Here is a 17,486-nt window from a genome sequence, read left to right as displayed (position 1 = left end):
GCTTATTTGGGATAAAATGATGCACAGAAAGTATTTTGAACAATACCTGACACCTAATATGGTACTTATCACTTAAGATAAGTACCATATTGTATTGACAAAGAAACTCAGCTGCTCAGAACATGAAAATTCCCTTTCTGGCTAATGGTGCAGTGATCTCATTGTTGGGCAAGCCAGCTCTCCAAGGCCTGTGGGAAGTGGACAGTGCTTCGTGATTAGGATGGGATTAAGGCAGGGGAGAGAGTCAGCTAAGCACAGAGTTCAGCAGAGCAGACCAGGTGCCAAGGAGAATGGACAAAACAAGACACATGATTTCCAATTGGAAATGGGCTTGCTTACTTTGAATTGCTTCAAATTTCCTGAAATTTGGGCCCAAGATAGGAGTCCCGCAGGTCCTACACTGCACATCTGAGAACTAGGAATCAGTTCTTTTCAAACAAAAGGACGCTGTTCCTGTTGCCAGCACGTTTTAACAGCCTGTGCTACACAGCCAGTACTCAATAAATTCTTCCTGCCTCAGCCTGTGGCTGCAGCTCTGGAAGGCAGCGAAGCAAGAGGGTAGGCAAGGGCTAAATGTGTTTATAGTGTTTTGGACAAAATTAACTTAAGGTCCCTTGTGTTATGAGACATTTCTTTTATTCAAGACTTCTCTAGGGATATGCCATATTTATTTTAACCAGAGACCCATCTTGGGAAACAATTTGAACCCCAACTGGAATTTATTATTTGAAAACCAAGTGAGAGGTTAAATAAGAATTCCAGCAAATAAAATAAAATTGAAAATAGGGTTTTTCAGTTTAATAAAATTAAAACCTAAACAGTACCTTAAAATATTGGCTCTTTACTGCTTGATTTGGCTTCACTTTGTTCTGAACCTGGATCCCAGGGGCCCATTTCAAGAGCAGGGCCTCTCTCTCTCTCTCTCTCTCTCTCTCTCTCTCTCTCTCTCTCTCTCTCTCTCTCTCTCTCTCCCTCTCTCCCTCTCTCTCTCTCTTTCTCTCTCTCTCTCTCTTTCTCTCTCTCTCTCTCTCTCTCTCTCTCTGCCTACTCCCTCACATTTTAGCAGTGGACCTGTGGCCCCAGGAGAGGGAATAATGGAACTTTGCCCAAACCAAGAGGAGATGAGTAGGGACAACTTTGTTTAGAAGCAACAAAGTGAGCCTTCGTTCTGCCAATGGAAATCAGGAAGTGAGTTGTGTCCAGCTGTCTACATAATTGCCCCATGCACTTGTCTTTTAATTACGCCAGTTGTGCAGTGAACAGTTTGATAAAGCTGGACAGGCATTGGCACCTAGTGCTCTTGAGCCCTCATTCTTTCCTCCCTGCTGCCTACATGTAGAAGGGCCATGTGTCCAGGTGTCCACCAGAGCCAGTCATGTGGTACTAGAGGCTGGGAAGACACCTGTGGCACATCTCCAAATGAATGTTGCCAGGCAGCCTTCAGATTCATCAGCATCCTCAGGGTGGTAAGTGACACATTCAACTATAAAATTCAGTTTTTACTTTCATTTAATTTTTCAGTTCATTCTACTATCTGGAGTTTTTGAAAGAAAGATCCCTTAATGGTATTTTTTTTTAGATAAGACAAGCCATTTCTATTTCAATTTTTTTTTTTCTCCTTAAAATTCAGAAATTAGCTGGATGCCTATGACTCACTCCCGTAATCCTAGCTATGCAGGAAGCTGAGATCTAAGACTTATGGTTCAAAGCAAGCCTGGGCAGGAAAACACATGAGACTTTTCTCTCCAGCTAATCACCAAAAAACTGGAACTGTGGTTCAAGTGGTAGATCACCAGCCTTGAGCAAAACAAGCCAAGGAATGGTGCCCAGGCCCTGAGTTCAAGCCCCAGTCCAGTCAAAAAAATTTTTAAATCAGAAATTACATTGCAGCGTGCAATTATTTATGACAGTTTTATAATGTTTCTCCCTTGACAAGAAAACGAAGAACATCATTACTTTAAATGGTTGTGCTTACTCACTTTTTACTTTCCTCAAGCCTCATTTGAATTGCTAAAAGGGAGAACAAAAATACTTCCTTGCAGAATTTGGGTGAGAGGTCAATGAAAAGGCCTGTGGTAGATTCTAGACCATAGTAAGTACTCAGCACTAACCAGTTCCCCTTTATTCCAGTTAGAACAATGTCTCACTAACTGCAAATGTCACTTTCCAAAATAGTCACTTTAATATGCTTATGATATTAAAAACATCCCACATTTAAGATCCTAATAGTAAGTATTCTCCTTGGATAATTGTGCAAAATTAATTTTATTGAGTGAGCCTTTTATGTTTTCAGTTAATAAAAGTCCATGTGTAGCACCCAAGAGTGCTGTGAGTGTCTTTAACTGTTATGGGTAATTTCTTAGGATTTCCAGAAATTATGAATGTCAGTGGAAATTTCTCCTCATTATTTACTGCACACCTCTGGAAGATATGTAATTTAGTAGGTGCAGGTGAGGGGTTTCAGATCACACCATCTGTGAAAGGTCTTGTAAATGTGGAGAGGAATAAACCACTGTTACAGCTGCAGTGCCTAGAAAGACTTCCCATGCTCATACTTCCTTGCTATTTGAGAATTTAAAAAGATGTACTGATATTTTAATCTTTTCTAAGGACTCCTATTGTTCAAATTCATTTTTTTTTAAAAAGCTGTGGTTATTGTAGCATAACTGAACTTTATTGAAAATTACCTTCTTTTTATCTAAAAGAGCCAAATGTTTGGCAGAACAATTCTCAGGACTCCACTTGTCCTTAGGAAGTAATGAGCTCCATACTTCCCAGCGTTTGACTTCAGAAGGTAGCCATGCACCACCTGTCAGCTAACTAGATTACTGCCCTGGTTAGTAGCAATTCTTGCCATTAAATTGTCAGGAAAAATAAAAGACATGAGCCCTTTTAACTGTGTATATCTATATAGTCAACCATGAAAATCCTAAAAGGGCACCACTTTTAGAAATTGATTCAACAGATACATGTTGAAAATCCTCCATGAGCCAAGCACAGAGGAAGACATGACCCCCACCCCCAGCCCACAGCAGCCTCCACTAATAGCTGCTTTGTTTCCTTAAGAAATGCACCTATACAGGAATATATTTATGCACACCACCCCCCAGCTTTTGATCCAAGTGATAGCATACTATAAAGCTGACATACTGGAGGATATCAATCTAGTTTATTCTCTCTCTCTCTCTCTCTCTCTCTCTCTCTCTCTCTCTTCCTCCCTCCCCTCCCCCCACCCCCACACCTCTCCCTTCCTCCTATCCTTCTCTCCCTCTGTCTTTCTTTCTCTATGTTGGTCCTAGTGCTTCAACTCAGGGCCTGGGCACTGTCCTTGAGTTCTTTTATTTTGCTTAAGGCTTGTGCCTTACCATTTGAGCTACAACTCCCCTTCTAGGTTTTTTTGTGGTAGTTAACTGGAGATAAGAGTCTCACAAACTTTCCTACCCAGCCTGATTTCAAACTGTGATCCTTAGGTCTCAGCCTCTGGCATAGCTAGGATTACAGGCATGAGCCACCAGCGCCAGGCTAATTCATTCTTTTCTTGCTGTTATGTTATATAATTGGATGGTTATTTCATTGGTAACCTTTTGATTAGATATTTAAGTCATTTCTAGGGTTTGTGGGGTTTTCTTCCATTTTTGTGGCCTTGCTCTCTTTTTCCTGCCTTGCACTTCACTTAATGATGCTGAGAAATAGGACTCAACCTGGAGAATCTTGCTTTATGGGTTCCTCCAGATAGACGAGACAAGTACACACAAGGCTTTACCTTCACCCACAGATTAAGTTCAGTTTCTGATTGTTGATCAATAGGCAGCTGATATGTCTTTCTACCCCAGCATCCACATTAGGGATCTCGAAGAGAAGTGACTCCTGTGGCACCTACCTGTCCTCCAGGCCTCTGTCCAGGCAGGCTGTTCAGTGGACTTAATGCTGATGATAGTTACCCTTGGGAATGGGCAGTGTTCTTTGTACTTAACTATGGTTGGCCTCCTTTTCCTTTGAATATCATTGTTCTTCTGTGTGATTTTATTCCCACCATAACACAGAGTTTCAAAGATCAGTTGAAGCACACTCACCTAAACATATCATGATCCATTCAGTCCTTTTGGTCTGGCTCTGTAAAATATACCTAGTTTCTGAAAATTGAGCTATCAAGTTGCTTTCTTATACTTGGTCATAAAAGAGCAAAAATAGTCCTTTCCCAATTTTGGTCTTTAGAGAATTTGGTAACCTTGACACTGTCTGATGCTTCTGTGCTTCTAAGTGACATTGTCAATGAGCTTCAGTGTGTCCATATCTGGCTGTTCCTCCTACCACCTGACCCCTACACTTCCCTCTACATATGTCTGTTTGCAAGGCAATTTCTGCTTCTGAACCTGATCATTGAGTGTTCTCTTTTGCCATCTTTCCTGATAATTACTGGACTGGCCACCTCTCTCTTCCTTTGTTTTTAAGGTCTTAATTATGGTATTAGCCTCTCCCCTTATTCTGGCAGTGAATGTAGCTAAATTGAGAAAGTACATATTTGAGAGATGTCTTGTTTAATTTTTGTATTTTCAAATGTTAATGGACAATTTAAAATGTTTTTTCTTTTTTCATTGTTAGAAAATTTCCTAAGCTCCATCTGTAAATTCTTTATTTCCCTCATTGGTCACTTTATCATCACTGAAAAATTCAACAAATATTTACTAATCCCAGCCACATGATTTTCTGGGCCTTGAAGATACAAACTCCCTACCCTCAAGAATCTCATTTCATTAAGAAAAAGCTGATCCCAGATGTAACATGTCAGATGGAACAAGTGTTCAGAGGGATCAAACAGGAAATGGGAGCAGGCAGTTGTATTAGTCTGCTTTTCATTACTGTAATGAAATACCCAAGAAAGGCTGCTTATAAAGAAACAAAGGTTTATTTTGCTCAGAGTTTTGGAGGCTGAAAGTCTCCAAAAAAGATTGGCTGGATGGAGCCAGTCCAAGGCTTCTATAAACAACCCTCCTGTAAGAGCTAACCAGGGTCCCTCCATCCCTCCTCTTTTATTTTTTTTTCTTGTCGGTCATGGGGCCTGAACTCTGGGCCTCAGTGCTGTCCCTCAAGGCTAGTGCTCTACCACTTGAGCCACAGCGCCACTTCCAGCTTTTTCTGCTTATGTGGTGCTGAGGAATCGAACCAGGGCCTCATGCGTGCAAGGCAAGCACTCTACCACTGAGCTACCTTCCCAGCCCTCACCCCTCCTCTTAAAGTTTCCGTAGGTTAGCTGGGCACTGATGGCTCATGCCTGTAATCCTAGCTACTCAGGAGGTCAAGATCTGAGGATGGTGATTCAAAGCCAGCCAGGGCAGGAAAATCTGTGAAACTCTTAATCTCCAGTAAGCAACCAGAAAAACCAGAAGTGGTGCTGTGGCTCAAGTGGTAGAGCACTACCCTTGAGCTGAAGAGCTCAAGGACAGCTACCAGGCCCAGAGTTCAGGCCCCATGACTGACCAAAAACAAAAATAAAAAGGTTCCACAAATTCCCAACAGGTGGACCTTGGGAAATCACATCTAAACCATAGCAGGAGTTCAGAATGAGAGTGTAGTTTGAAATAATAAGAGAAGAGCTCACCAGAAGGAAGTTGAACAAAACCTTGACGGAAGTAATGCAGAACACCCTGGGGGTTTAAGGAGGGAGGAATGCTCAAAGCCTGTGGGAATAGCTGAGGCAAAGGCACCTAAGAGGTGCCCCTCTAGCAGAGACCACTGAGGCTGGAGGGAAACAAGAAGAAATGAGTCAGTGAGGCCCCAGGAACCACTGGTTGTGAGGGCTTTTAGGCTATTGTGGGACCTTGCCTTTTCATCTGAGATGAAGAGTGGTGGACAGTCATTCATAAGAATAAGGACAGTCATTCATAAGAAACCATATTAATATGGTTTGTACTGTGATGTATTATTGTCACATTTTTCAGGAGGATTTATGACTGAGTGAAATTGCCTTTCTATTCTTTCCTCCTACTATAAATATTTTCAGCTCACTTTGGAATCAGAACTGAATATAAGCAACCCAACATGTTCTCTTCTCACCCCCTCTCTGCCCCCATCTGCTGCGTACATGCAAAGAGCATTAATTAATGCAATTTTAATAAGCTTTCTCTTTAAGTAGCCAAACCTAGCAATAATTTTAGCCTTCTGAAAACTCTTTCTCCATCCTGATTTAAAAGATCTATTTAAACATCATTATTTCTTCTAACAAAAAAGAGAGGTAAGGCATAAAGTGAGATGTGAACTGTGTTTTAGCGAAATTAGCACACTGCAAATAACGAGCAGCATGAAAGGAATAAGTTGAAAAGTATATTGACCAACTTCCATTCAAACATGACTTTAGGGTAAAATAAAGGATGTTAAGAGACTTGTACCTTGACTAGAACAGGACTAGTGTGATGGCCTGAGCAATCTGGAGGAGGTGTTATCTGTTGTCTTCTTCTTCGTTTATTACCAGGAAGCTCATGGAAAACTTTATAAGCTTTATAATGTTCTCTAAGTGAATTTTTACATTTTGCTTTTTTCTCCTCTATAACTTTTTGTGTATGTGCTGGGCTTGAACTCAGGGCCTAGGTGCTGTCTTTGAGCTTTTGTGCTCAGGGCTAGCACTTTACCACTCAAGCCACAATTTTACTTCTGGCTGTGTGTGTGTGTGTGTGTGTGTGTGTGTGGTTGGAGGTAAGTCTCACAAACTGGCCTGCCTAGGTTGGCTTTGAACCACAATCCTCAAATCTCAGCACCTGGTTGTAATTTTTTAAAGTGCCATTTTCATAACCTCTCACTTCCCAATTCCTGGGTTTACAGGCATGTTACCTGTACACTCAGCAGTTTTAAATTCTTAATTTTCTCTTCAGCTAGACTGACAGCTACTTTATTTCTCTGATAAACATGAAATGAACAGTTCTTCTGTACTTTATACACAACTCTTAACTCTACAAAATTCTGAAAACAGAAAATCTTACCCAAAAAGTGGGTGTTAAACTCAGTGAGAAGCAAAACCTGAACTGAAATAAGACAATTTAAAAATCTGCATTTGTCTAACTGCAGTGAAAACTCACATGCTTTCTCCAGAAGTGTAAGTTTAATTACACATGCCTGCTGATTCTCTTGGCATGGGTGTTCCATAACATTTGGTGTATATTTCTTAGTATTATCTGAAAGGGCCCCACATGCTTCAGAAGAGGGATTATGAGCTTGCAGTAGCCAATTCCTAGAATAGTGTAGGTGCCGAGAAAATGTGAGTTGAAGTGAGATTTGATTAATATGAGGTACTTAGAAAGGAGAAATGTCTCCATAGCCAGACCTAGTGACCTTGAGGCCTCAAGGAATAAAGTAGATGATTCAGTCCTTAGAAGCTGGACACCAAAATGTTTCTTTAATTGTTCTCTTAAGGTTATAGTAATTGGTCTTTTGTCAGGCTAATAAATCTAGGGTGAATGAAACATCTTATCAGTTAAAATTATCTGTTAGTATCCTAGAAGGTTCATTTTTGTGTGATCCCTATATTTTTTATATCATTTCTGTTCCTTATCACTTGCATCTTTCTGTTTTGGTTCAACATTTCTAAAGGTGTCACATCAGCTTTTTGAATACTGGTGATTTAATTGCTAAAGCACACATAAACAGTTTGAAAGGTGTGAAAAGAAATTCACAAGTCACGTAGGGAAATACCAACAAAGCTAGCATTCAGTCTGGAATTCATCCACAGTGCAAAACAAATTGCACTGCCAAGGGGTCAAATAGCATACCCTGAAATTGAGTGAAAAGTGCCTTTGATATATGAAACATTTGTTTCATACCAGAGATACAGTGAATAATACCAAGACAAATTTAGCATAAGCTTCGGCCTCATAGAACTTAAATGTATCCAGAAAACAGGGCATGTATATGAAATAAATGAGATGCACCACAAAAACTGACAGAGGAGAGATTTTGGAGCTCAGGAGATGGAGAAAGGAGGTGAACATGGATCAGAATTGGGCAAACACAGACAGTGGATTTGCAGAATATGAGAATGAAAGCCAGGCTCCAGCGGCTGGCCCTTGTAATTCTAGCTACTCTGTAGGCTGAAATCTAAGAATCACAGTTCCAACCTAGCCCAGGCAGGAAAGTCCATGAGGCTCTTATCTCCAATTAACCTCCAAAAAGGTGAAAGTGGAGATGTGGTTCAAGTGGTAGAATGTTAACTTTGATCAAAATGCTCTGCAACAGCACCCAGCCCCTTCCAGTCCAGGACCAATGTCCCCCCCCCCCCCCACACACACACACACACATACACACACACACAAAAGAGGAGAAGAAGAAGGAAGAGGAAGGAAGGAGAAGGAAAAGAGAGAAGGAAGAGGATGACTGACCAGGTCTTTCCGGAAGCTCTGTGCTTAGTGATAGAGATAGAAATAAGCACATTTTTATGGCAAATGACCCATATTATAATCTGAGCAATGGAACTGCAGAGAAGACTCATGATCTTTAGGGAATCTGGGAAGCAGATTACTTGAACTCTCAGTTAACTTTTATGTTGTGTATTGTCATTGCAGGTGAATCAAACATCACTTCTGGAACAGTACAGAGTGGGAAAAGTTTGCAGAATAAGAGTCAGTTTAGGACTATTGCACCAAAAATTGTGCCCAGAGTCCTAACCTCTAGAGTACTGCCATGTCCTGCACCTCCACTGTCTGATCAGGGGAGTCTGGGGTCCCCCCTGGCCTCCAAACCCCTGGCAATGCCCACCCACAACTATGCACTGATGCAGGTGGCTGGCCAGGAGGGGACATTTTCTCTCGTGGCTTTGCCAAATGTTGCCTCAGCCCAGCCAGTTCAGAAACCCAGGATATCCCTGCCTGAAAACCTTAAACTGCCTATTCCTCGATATCAGCCTCCAAGAAATAACAAAGGATTGAGAAAGAAACCCAGCCTGGGTTCTCCTGAAAGTGGATGGAGCAGATTTCCTGTCCCAGCCCAGACATGTCCTCAGATGTGTCCTTCCCCACCTGCCCATCTAGAATTTCCATGCAAACCTAGTCCTCTCAAACAAGCACCATCATTAGACCAAACCCCAAGCAGCATGAGCACAGCTCCACTGACCACCAGTGGTGGCCACAGAGACTCAAGATCCCCAGTGGCCAGCAGCCAACAAGATTGGAGCCCTCCTGCTATGCCATCATTGGCCACTTCAGAGGAACTGTCTGTCATGCAGAGCCTCTCAAAGATTTCTGGGAAAACAAGCTTTCTAATCAAGGAAACAGCCAAGAAACCTCCTGCTGTTGCCAGTGAACAACTTGAAGCACAAGCTGATGATACGAAATCCATGACCAATTTATTACCCACCATTTTTAGCAATGCAGTTCAGTTGGTCTCTTCAGTTCCTGCAGGAAAACTACCAGTCTTGCCCTATACCAGAATAAAAACAGAGGTTTGTAAAAGTGAATCAGATACCTGTGCTGCAGATTTTTCTCTGCCTGGACATAAGACAGACTGTGCTCAGAAATCTTCTATTACGGGAGACTTCCATAAAGCTACCAAAAAGGGAAGCAAGGTACCTGTTTCACAGATGTCAAAGCAGAGCCTTTGTGAAAACGACTTTTGTCCAGTCACCAAACCAGATCTCAACCACAAAGCCAAAATGAATGGGGGAACAGCAAAGAAAAGAGGAAGGAAAAGAAAGGTAGCAGATGAAATTTTGGCATTTCAGGGGAAAAAGAGGAGGTGCCGTATTAATAAATGTAGAGATGGAAAAGAAAGAGCAAAAATGGATCCTCAAGAATCTAGAGACCAAAAGCCTGGGACTATGAGAAAGTACCGTAGTATTATGCCCAAACCTGTCATTGTCATGCCTGCTCTGACCTCCCTGGCTTCTCCTACAGCTCTGTTACCACCCCAAACACCCGGCAGCTTACAACAGGACACCTTATTAAGTAGTTCACCCACTCCTAAATACTTCACCTATAAGCAGAATGACAGCCCATCCCCTAGACCCAGCTCTGGACTCAGAAAAGGGTTTTCTGGCATTAAGAAGCCTTGGCACAGATGTCATGTCTGTAACCACCACTTCCAGTTCAAGCAGCACCTTCGAGATCACATGAACACACACACCAACAGACGGCCCTACAGTTGTCGGATTTGTCGCAAGGCCTATGTACATCCGGGCAGCCTGAGCACACACATGAACCTTCATCACAATGAGAACCGTCTGAAGAAACTGGTGTGCTGTGAGTTCTGTGCAAAAGTGTTTGGTCACATCCGAGTCTATTTTGGCCACCTGAAAGAAGTACACAGGGTTGTGATCAGCACTGAAGCCTCCACCAGTGACCCGCAGTCAGGGGACATGCCGAAGAACAGAGACAGAGATGCTAGTATGCGAGGAATAGAGGGATCCCTGGAGAGGTGAGTGCTCAGTGGGTGCAAACTGGGAAAGAAAGCCATGGAAACTTAGGAAAGAGGGTGAGATTTTAAATTCAGAAAGATTTGACAAACATCTCAGATTAAAATTGTATAAGGTAGCTACCCACTCCCCTGAAGTTTGTCAAGAATGACTTCATTCCTCTCTGCTTTCTGACCAGTCATAATATTTCATTTCTAATCTGTTCAGGGCAAAAATGTTGCTTTGAAGTGTGAGTGGGGACAGTTGGGTAAGAGAAGATTATTTTTGCATCTGAAAATAGCAAAAATACAGTTAAGTTAGTATAAGGAGATGCAGGGAGTTTTCACAGGTAGTTTTTCTTGTCTTCAGCATTTATACCTAAGCAGCATCAGCTGTTCTATGGCATGAGTGACCCATGTCAGGTCTTCAGAGGTTTGCACATTGTCCCCGAAGACAGCCAGATCACCCTGTGCTCTATTTTTCCCATCAGGCCAGATTGACTTTTTCCTGTGAAAGCTCTTGCTTCCTAGCATTATAAACAAACAAGCTACATAATTTGGCAGGCTGGAAGGCATGCGTAAGAGCAGTCATGAATTTGGGAAATGCACCTGGTGTGGCCACGAGTGTCTACTTTTTTATTTCTTTTTTTTTATTAATAACCTTTTTTATTGTGAAAACACCATACAGAGGGATTATAATTACATGAGCAAGGTAATGAGTACATTTCTTATCAAGCATTGTTGCCTCCTCCTTTGCTTTTCCCCTACCATCATCCCTGCCCTCCCATCTCCACAACTACACTCTGCCCCCCAACCCCCTACCCTACCCCTCCCCCCTCCCCCAAAGTTGTAAAATTCGGTTTTAAACATAGCATTTTGTACATCTCATTGTTACAATAGGTCCACCTCTATCCCTATTTAAACTATTTGTTTTTTTTTCCTTCCCCTCCCCAAATTATACCAACATCAAATACAGTGAAAACTGGAGTTATACCGTGGGGGAGGGACATATAAAGCAACAAAACAATCACCTTATAAATATGTTAGAAACAATAGCAAGAAAGAAAAAAACCACTTGTGTCCTTACCTTGGGGTTCATTTCACCTAACATCATCTTATCTGACCTTTTCTGCTTGACCCAGACATATACTAGTTATTGCAAATAAGGGAAACCATGGGACCTATGTTTCTTTGGGCCTGGCTTACTTCACTTAATGAAATTTTTTCCAAGTCTTTCCATTTCCTAACAAATGTGGCAATGTCCTTCTTTCTGATGGAGGCATAGAATTCCATTGTGTATATGTACCACATTTTTTTGATCCATTCATCTACTGAGGGACATCTGAGTTGGTTCCTGTATCTTAGCTATGGTAAATAATGCTGCAATAAACGTATTTGTGCTGGTAGCTTTTGTATGGTCTTGTTTGTGATCATTCGGGTAAATGCCCAAAAGTGGGATTGCTGGTTCATAGGGGAGCTCTATGTGGAGTCTTTTGAGGAACCTCCATACTACTTGTTGGTGGGAGTATAAACTTGTTTAACCACTGTGTCTGCTTTTTTCTAAGAAAACTAAGAAGTCAGGCATTTTCACCAATCAGTTCTCATTACACTGTGGGAAATCAACCTTTCTGACACTTTTAATTCATGGGCCTTGTTTGTTTGCTTTTTTTTATTGTTGCAGTTGCTTTAAATGTTTTCTGCTTCAGTTTATTCCATCATAATCAGTACAAATGAAGGATACCTCTCTATCCTATTTCTTCCTTTCCTTTCCTTAGCTTTTTCCTTTTCCATAGGTATCTCTGTTCCCCTTTCTCATCTCTGTGAGAAATCCTCCTTCCCTTCTTACTTTCCTAAATTGTGTGCACATTTAAGAACATTGCAAGATTCTAAAAAATTCTAATTCTGGAAAACAAAGATTTTGAGTATGCACACACACGTGCGTGCGCACACGCGACAATACTTGGGGCTTAAACTCAGGGCCTGAATGTTGTCCCTTACCTTTTTATTCAAGGCTGGCACTCTACCACTTGAGGTATAGCTTCATTTCTGACTTTGTGGTAGTTAATCGGAGATAGGACTTTCACAGACTTTTCTGCCCAGGCTAGCTTTGAACCATGATGCTTAGATCTCAGCTTTCCGAGTAGCTAGGATTACAGGCATGAGCCACCTGCGCCTTGCTGTTTAAGTAAAATGTCCAAGCAGCACATAGTGCTCAAGGCTAGGGACATGGGATATATGAGAGTGGTCTTAAGTACCCTGCCCTGTGCTAAGCACCTGACTTTGCTGTGCTAACTGCACAGATGCAGATGTACCCTGAGAGCCCTGGGTGGGGGTGATGACCTGAGTTTACTGGTCCTGCCCAGCCTTTCTCTGGGTACTCATCCCTTGTACTTCTCCTGGTGTCTTATAGATTCCTGAAGGATCTATAAGATCTGAACTGAGAGGAAAAAGTTGTTACTGTGTTTTTCCATCAGGGTTCATATACAGTATTTGTGGCCTTTTCAGGGAAAACAAGTCAAGCTTGGAAGAAGACATCCTTCTCAACCAGGCAGAAGAAGTCAAATTGCAGATCAAGTGTGGCCGTTGTCAGATCACTGCTCAGTCGTTTGCTGAAATCAAGTTTCATCTGCTTTGTGTTCATGGGGAGGAAATTCAAGGCAGGCTACAAGAGGGGATCTTGCCAGGCAGCCGAGCTGCTCAGGAAGCACTGGTTAAACACTCAACTCCTGACTGGAAACCGCACCCAGAGAGAAGAAAGCAGGTGAAGCCCTGTGCCCCAGAGGCGTTTCCGAGACTGAAAAAGCAGCTCTGCCTCCATCAGAAAGACAGTGTGGAGACACTCCTGGACAACGAAGTGGATCAGCCAGGAACAAGCGAGCCCCAGGCCCCTGACTGCCCCAGCTCCCGTACCCTTCTCCTCTGGTCTGATTCAGGCTTTAACTGTCTCCTCTGTGCCCAGACACTGGAGAGGAAGGAGGATCTGCTCCTCCACTGGGAACACCGCCATAACTGTGAGGATTCCTCCAAACTGTGGGCTATCTTAAGTGCATTCGCTAACCAGGGAAGGATCGAACTTTCCCATGAAGCTGGAAAATGATATCCTGAAGCAAACTGGGCTAAAGAGTTTTCCTAGCACCTTTCTTGCACAGCTTTGGGGTTTCTGGTGGTACTTCATTAGAAGAAGAAAATAAGTTAAGATCAACCTCAATGAACAGAAGTGATTTTTGTACATAGTTTTATTTTCTTATAAAATAAAATATATGCCCTGGATGCACTTTTTTTTAACCACAGTCAGTCTCATTTTAAAATTATATGTATGGACTCTTAATATCTTAGGCTTTATTTAAGAATAAGTAGAAAGTAAAAATTTAGAGACTGAAATGTAGAAAATTATAGATGGTTCTTTACATACAATTTTCAGTAAGTGTCAGGGGGAGTTCATAAAGAACACAAAAAGTGTGTGTGTATGTTTTCTGCTTATATAGATCAACAAATATGAAAATTCTTAGGAGAAAATTCCATTTCAGTGGCAACTACAGTGTCAAGTTAGATGATAATGTTGTTGTTTATTAAAATATACTTTATTTGAATATGCTACGAGAGAAGTCTTGTTAACACTATTTTTATCTCCTATAACTCAAAATCTTTGTTTTCCAGAATTAGAATTTTTTGTAGTCTTGCAATTTTATTAAATGCACAGTTCCTTGAAGATCAGTTGTTGGCAAATCTTATAGCTGTAGTGTTCCATATGAAAATAATAGGAAAGTTATAGTACTTTAGCTAATGAAAAAAGAAATGTACTTTCTTGGTAAAAGAATATTTTCAAGAAGTGTTTGGGGCCAGAAACTTTACAACCTGGAAAGTGAACTTAGATAGTCCAGTCCAGATGTGTAGGTGTCTCAATGCTTTCTCTTATTCTCAAGTAACTTCAGAGGGTTGTCACTAGCTGATCAATTTTAGATACAACTGCGCCTTTCATGCCTAGGTTCTCTTTGAAAGTCAAGAGTAAATGACTGCTTCTTAAATTCCTGGGAAATTACCTAGAATCGGAAGAGTTGCCATTTGAAGTTTCTAGCTATCCTGAGTGCAAAGTCATTTTCTTAGAGGGTGTGTTTGAGCACGCCTGCCTCTAAAATTGCTTCCTTTGGATGAAAGCCCTGTGCATGTGGCTGGCCCTGTTGAGAAAACATGGCCCAGGAATGGCTCTAACATTTTTCTGTACTAAGGAAGCTACCCAGTAGAGGAAGAACTGAAGGAGTAGAGACTTAGAGATAGATGAGAGCAAAGGAAGGCTGAGTGCCAGTGGTTCATGCCTTTATCCTAGCTGCTCAGGAGGCTGAGCTCTGAGGATTGCAATATAAAGCCAGACCAAGTGTGAAAGTCCATGAAACTCTTCGTCTTCATTTCCTATCAAACAGCAAAAATGCAGAAGTGGAGCTGTGGCTCAAGTGGTAGAGCACTGGAAAGAAAGAAAGAAAGAAGGGAGAGAGGGAGGGAGGGAAAAGAAAGGAAGGAAGAAAGAAAGAAAGAAGACAATGCCTAGGCCCTGAATTCAAGTCCCAGTATTGGCATACACACACACACACACACACAAAATAAGTAGGCAGACAAAACATAGGATTGGCTCATTATTGCACTAGTAAGTTTTAAGTCATCTTTTTTAATGTCTAGTTTTAAAAGTAAGTGCTCATAGATATTAAGTGGCTGAAATAGAAAACAAAACTCAGTCCTTGCCTTCTACTACAAGTAGTTTTGGAAATTTGAGAGAACAAGGGTATGTTTAGGATTCTTGAAGGATCTTGCCGTGGTTTAGCTAATTGATTACATTTATCACAGCTTCAAAGAAATTGTGAGACTTCCTGCATGATATTTTTAGACCTCTCAGATTAGTAAGGAAGTATCATGCCCCTCAATAAAGTTGTTAGTTTTTGAAAGACTGGTCTTAAAGATATAAAATGAGAGCTACCAAAAATACTATTTTAAATTCAGACCATGAATTCATACTCTGAAATATATGCACAGTCCTCAGATCCAAAGTGAGTGTGTCAGAAGTACTAGCCAATTGGCTGAGGCCCAAGGGATGAGTCTGGCATGTATGGAGGCCGAGCAGAATGCAGCCCGCAAGTAATGATAAGGCTGATCTTTTGGTTGTGGAGACACTCAAACTGTGACTATAGTTTAACCACATAGTTATAAAACATAGTTTGGAGAGGAGTAGGGACTTGGGTGGGGAAAAAACCAAAGGTAGGCAGAAGGTAGGATTAGTTCATGATCAAGTGCCCAGGCTTGATCTTCTAGAATCCATTCAGAGCAGTGGCCATAGTGACCTGCCTCACTAAGTGAATGCAGGTCATCAGACTTTTGATCTATAAGGTAGGAAAGAAGACAGGGAGGAGTAGAGGGCAACATTCATCTTTAAGAAAACTTTTCATGAGAGAAGACTTGGCATGGTATATGGAGTCACTCAGAATATAAGGGAAACACTCCCTGCATGATAGTAGGAGCAGCCCCAATACTCCCCCAGACCTTAATAGCAGTACTTCTTCCATGAGAAGGGTGGGAAGAAGGGTTCATATTGGGACAACGTGGGAGGAGGAAATAAGAGGAACTAATTTAGCTAAAGTAATGGTGGGATAGCTCAAGACCTTCCTTGAATGTGAAAGTGTCATTGGCACAGTCCCAATAAAGTGTTGTAATCCTTCATCACTGTGATCTTAAAATAGTGCCCTTCCCAGGGCTCCATTCCCTGCACACATTGAGAGTGATGGTCCATCCCCACTTCTAGACATTGTTGTGAAGAATCCATGAAACACAAAATGTCTGAATATTTGGATCACATAGTACCAGATAAATGGTACTTACCATGACAGAAAATTTGGGAGGAAAGAAAGGTATATTATACCATACAAAGGTAACTGGAAACAGCCCAGGTAGGCCTTAGGTACAGATTTCCAGGACAAGAAGTCTACTGAGAGACATAGAAATGTATACCTTTTCATTAAAGGTTTCTTTTGATTTTTTAAAATAAGTAGTAAATCTGGGATTTGGAAGGCATGCGGGTTTGGTAAGTGTCCAGCCAATCAGTGTAGAAAGCAAGGCTCACTAAATGATTTTGTTCCAGGCCTTACTGTGAGATTAACAATGCCCAGGTCTCCCTGTGGCCAAGCCTGTGTTCTCCCCTGGGTCCTGGGTTTGCTGTCCCATAGTACTCAGGTCCCCTAACCAGAAGCTGACTGTGGCCTCGTCTGCTTCCACACTGGACCATAAGCCTCGTGAGGTCAGGGCAGGTACATTATGCCTTTGTTCAGCACTGAATCCTTGATGGACCAACCCCTCTTCCATGGAATAGAGCCCAGTAGATATTTGTTAGGGAAAAAAATGAATGCGTCAACCAAATGCATGATTATGCTGTGGCTTTTGGTGAATAAGCCAGCATTAGAAACAACCAAATATGTAGCTAGAAAAGCATGAGACAAATTTGGTCTTCAGTTCAGCACTTTCATTTGACTTAATATCTTTTGCTCCTTGGAAAATTGTCCCAAAGCCAGAAAAACCACGATTGTTTTCTTTTTCTTTTTCCCCCTTTTCTTCTAGTCCTAAATTATTTCTGAAAGTTACAGCATTTTAGATTTGTATTGTTTTATTGCCTGTCATTTTTATTCACCTCCCCTTTTGTTGCACACACTCTCTCTCTGGATCTCCTCCTAGTTGAGTCGGTCTGTTAAGCTGCTCCTCATATGGAAAGCTGTGTCTTCATCAGCAAACCGTAAATAATCAAACCTGGGTACGTTCCATTGCCTTCTCTGGCTGCAGACTCCTCCCCTCCCCAGCTGCATGGCTCCAGTTTTCTGTGGCCCCAGTGACATGACTGTTGGCAGTAAATGTTCAACTTCATTTATTTATTCGCATTCTCAGATCTGGACTGGCTTGCTCCATTCAAGCTGCTGACATCCTTTGTTAGGTATGTATTTTATAGAGTCTCCATTTTTACAGAGCTCCTGAGGAAAAAAGAGCCCTGGGAAAGATGAACTAGGATATAGCAGAGCAGATTTTAGCTTTCAACTTTGGACTGACTTTGCTGATGCTGTACAATCAGCAGCTTATCTAGGCTTGTG

The 17,486-nt window shown here is 41.7% G+C and overlaps 1 protein-coding gene across 5 annotated transcripts in view; it reads left to right on the top strand.

Annotated features, from left to right (window-relative positions):
- Znf438 (zinc finger protein 438) overlaps positions 1–13,968 on the top strand; it is a 148,863-nt gene extending 134,895 nt beyond the window's left edge. For all 5 annotated transcript variants that reach the window (XM_042686253.1, XM_042686254.1, XM_042686252.1 and 2 more), the window contains 2 exons: positions 8,550–10,395; positions 12,877–13,968. In XM_042686253.1, the coding sequence (XP_042542187.1) occupies positions 8,550–10,395; positions 12,877–13,468 (2,438 nt within the window). In that variant the 3' untranslated portion in view covers positions 13,469–13,968. The remainder of the gene's footprint in view (positions 1–8,549; positions 10,396–12,876) is intronic.
- Positions 13,969–17,486: the final 3,518 nt, after the last annotated feature.

The sequence above is a fragment of the Dipodomys spectabilis genome, unplaced genomic scaffold (genome assembly GCF_019054845.1).
Source record: "Dipodomys spectabilis isolate Male_0828 unplaced genomic scaffold, ASM1905484v1 ptg000096l, whole genome shotgun sequence".
In the NCBI taxonomy this organism is placed as follows: Eukaryota; Metazoa; Chordata; class Mammalia; order Rodentia; family Heteromyidae; genus Dipodomys; species Dipodomys spectabilis.
This window is presented reverse-complemented; position numbering and strand designations above follow the sequence as displayed.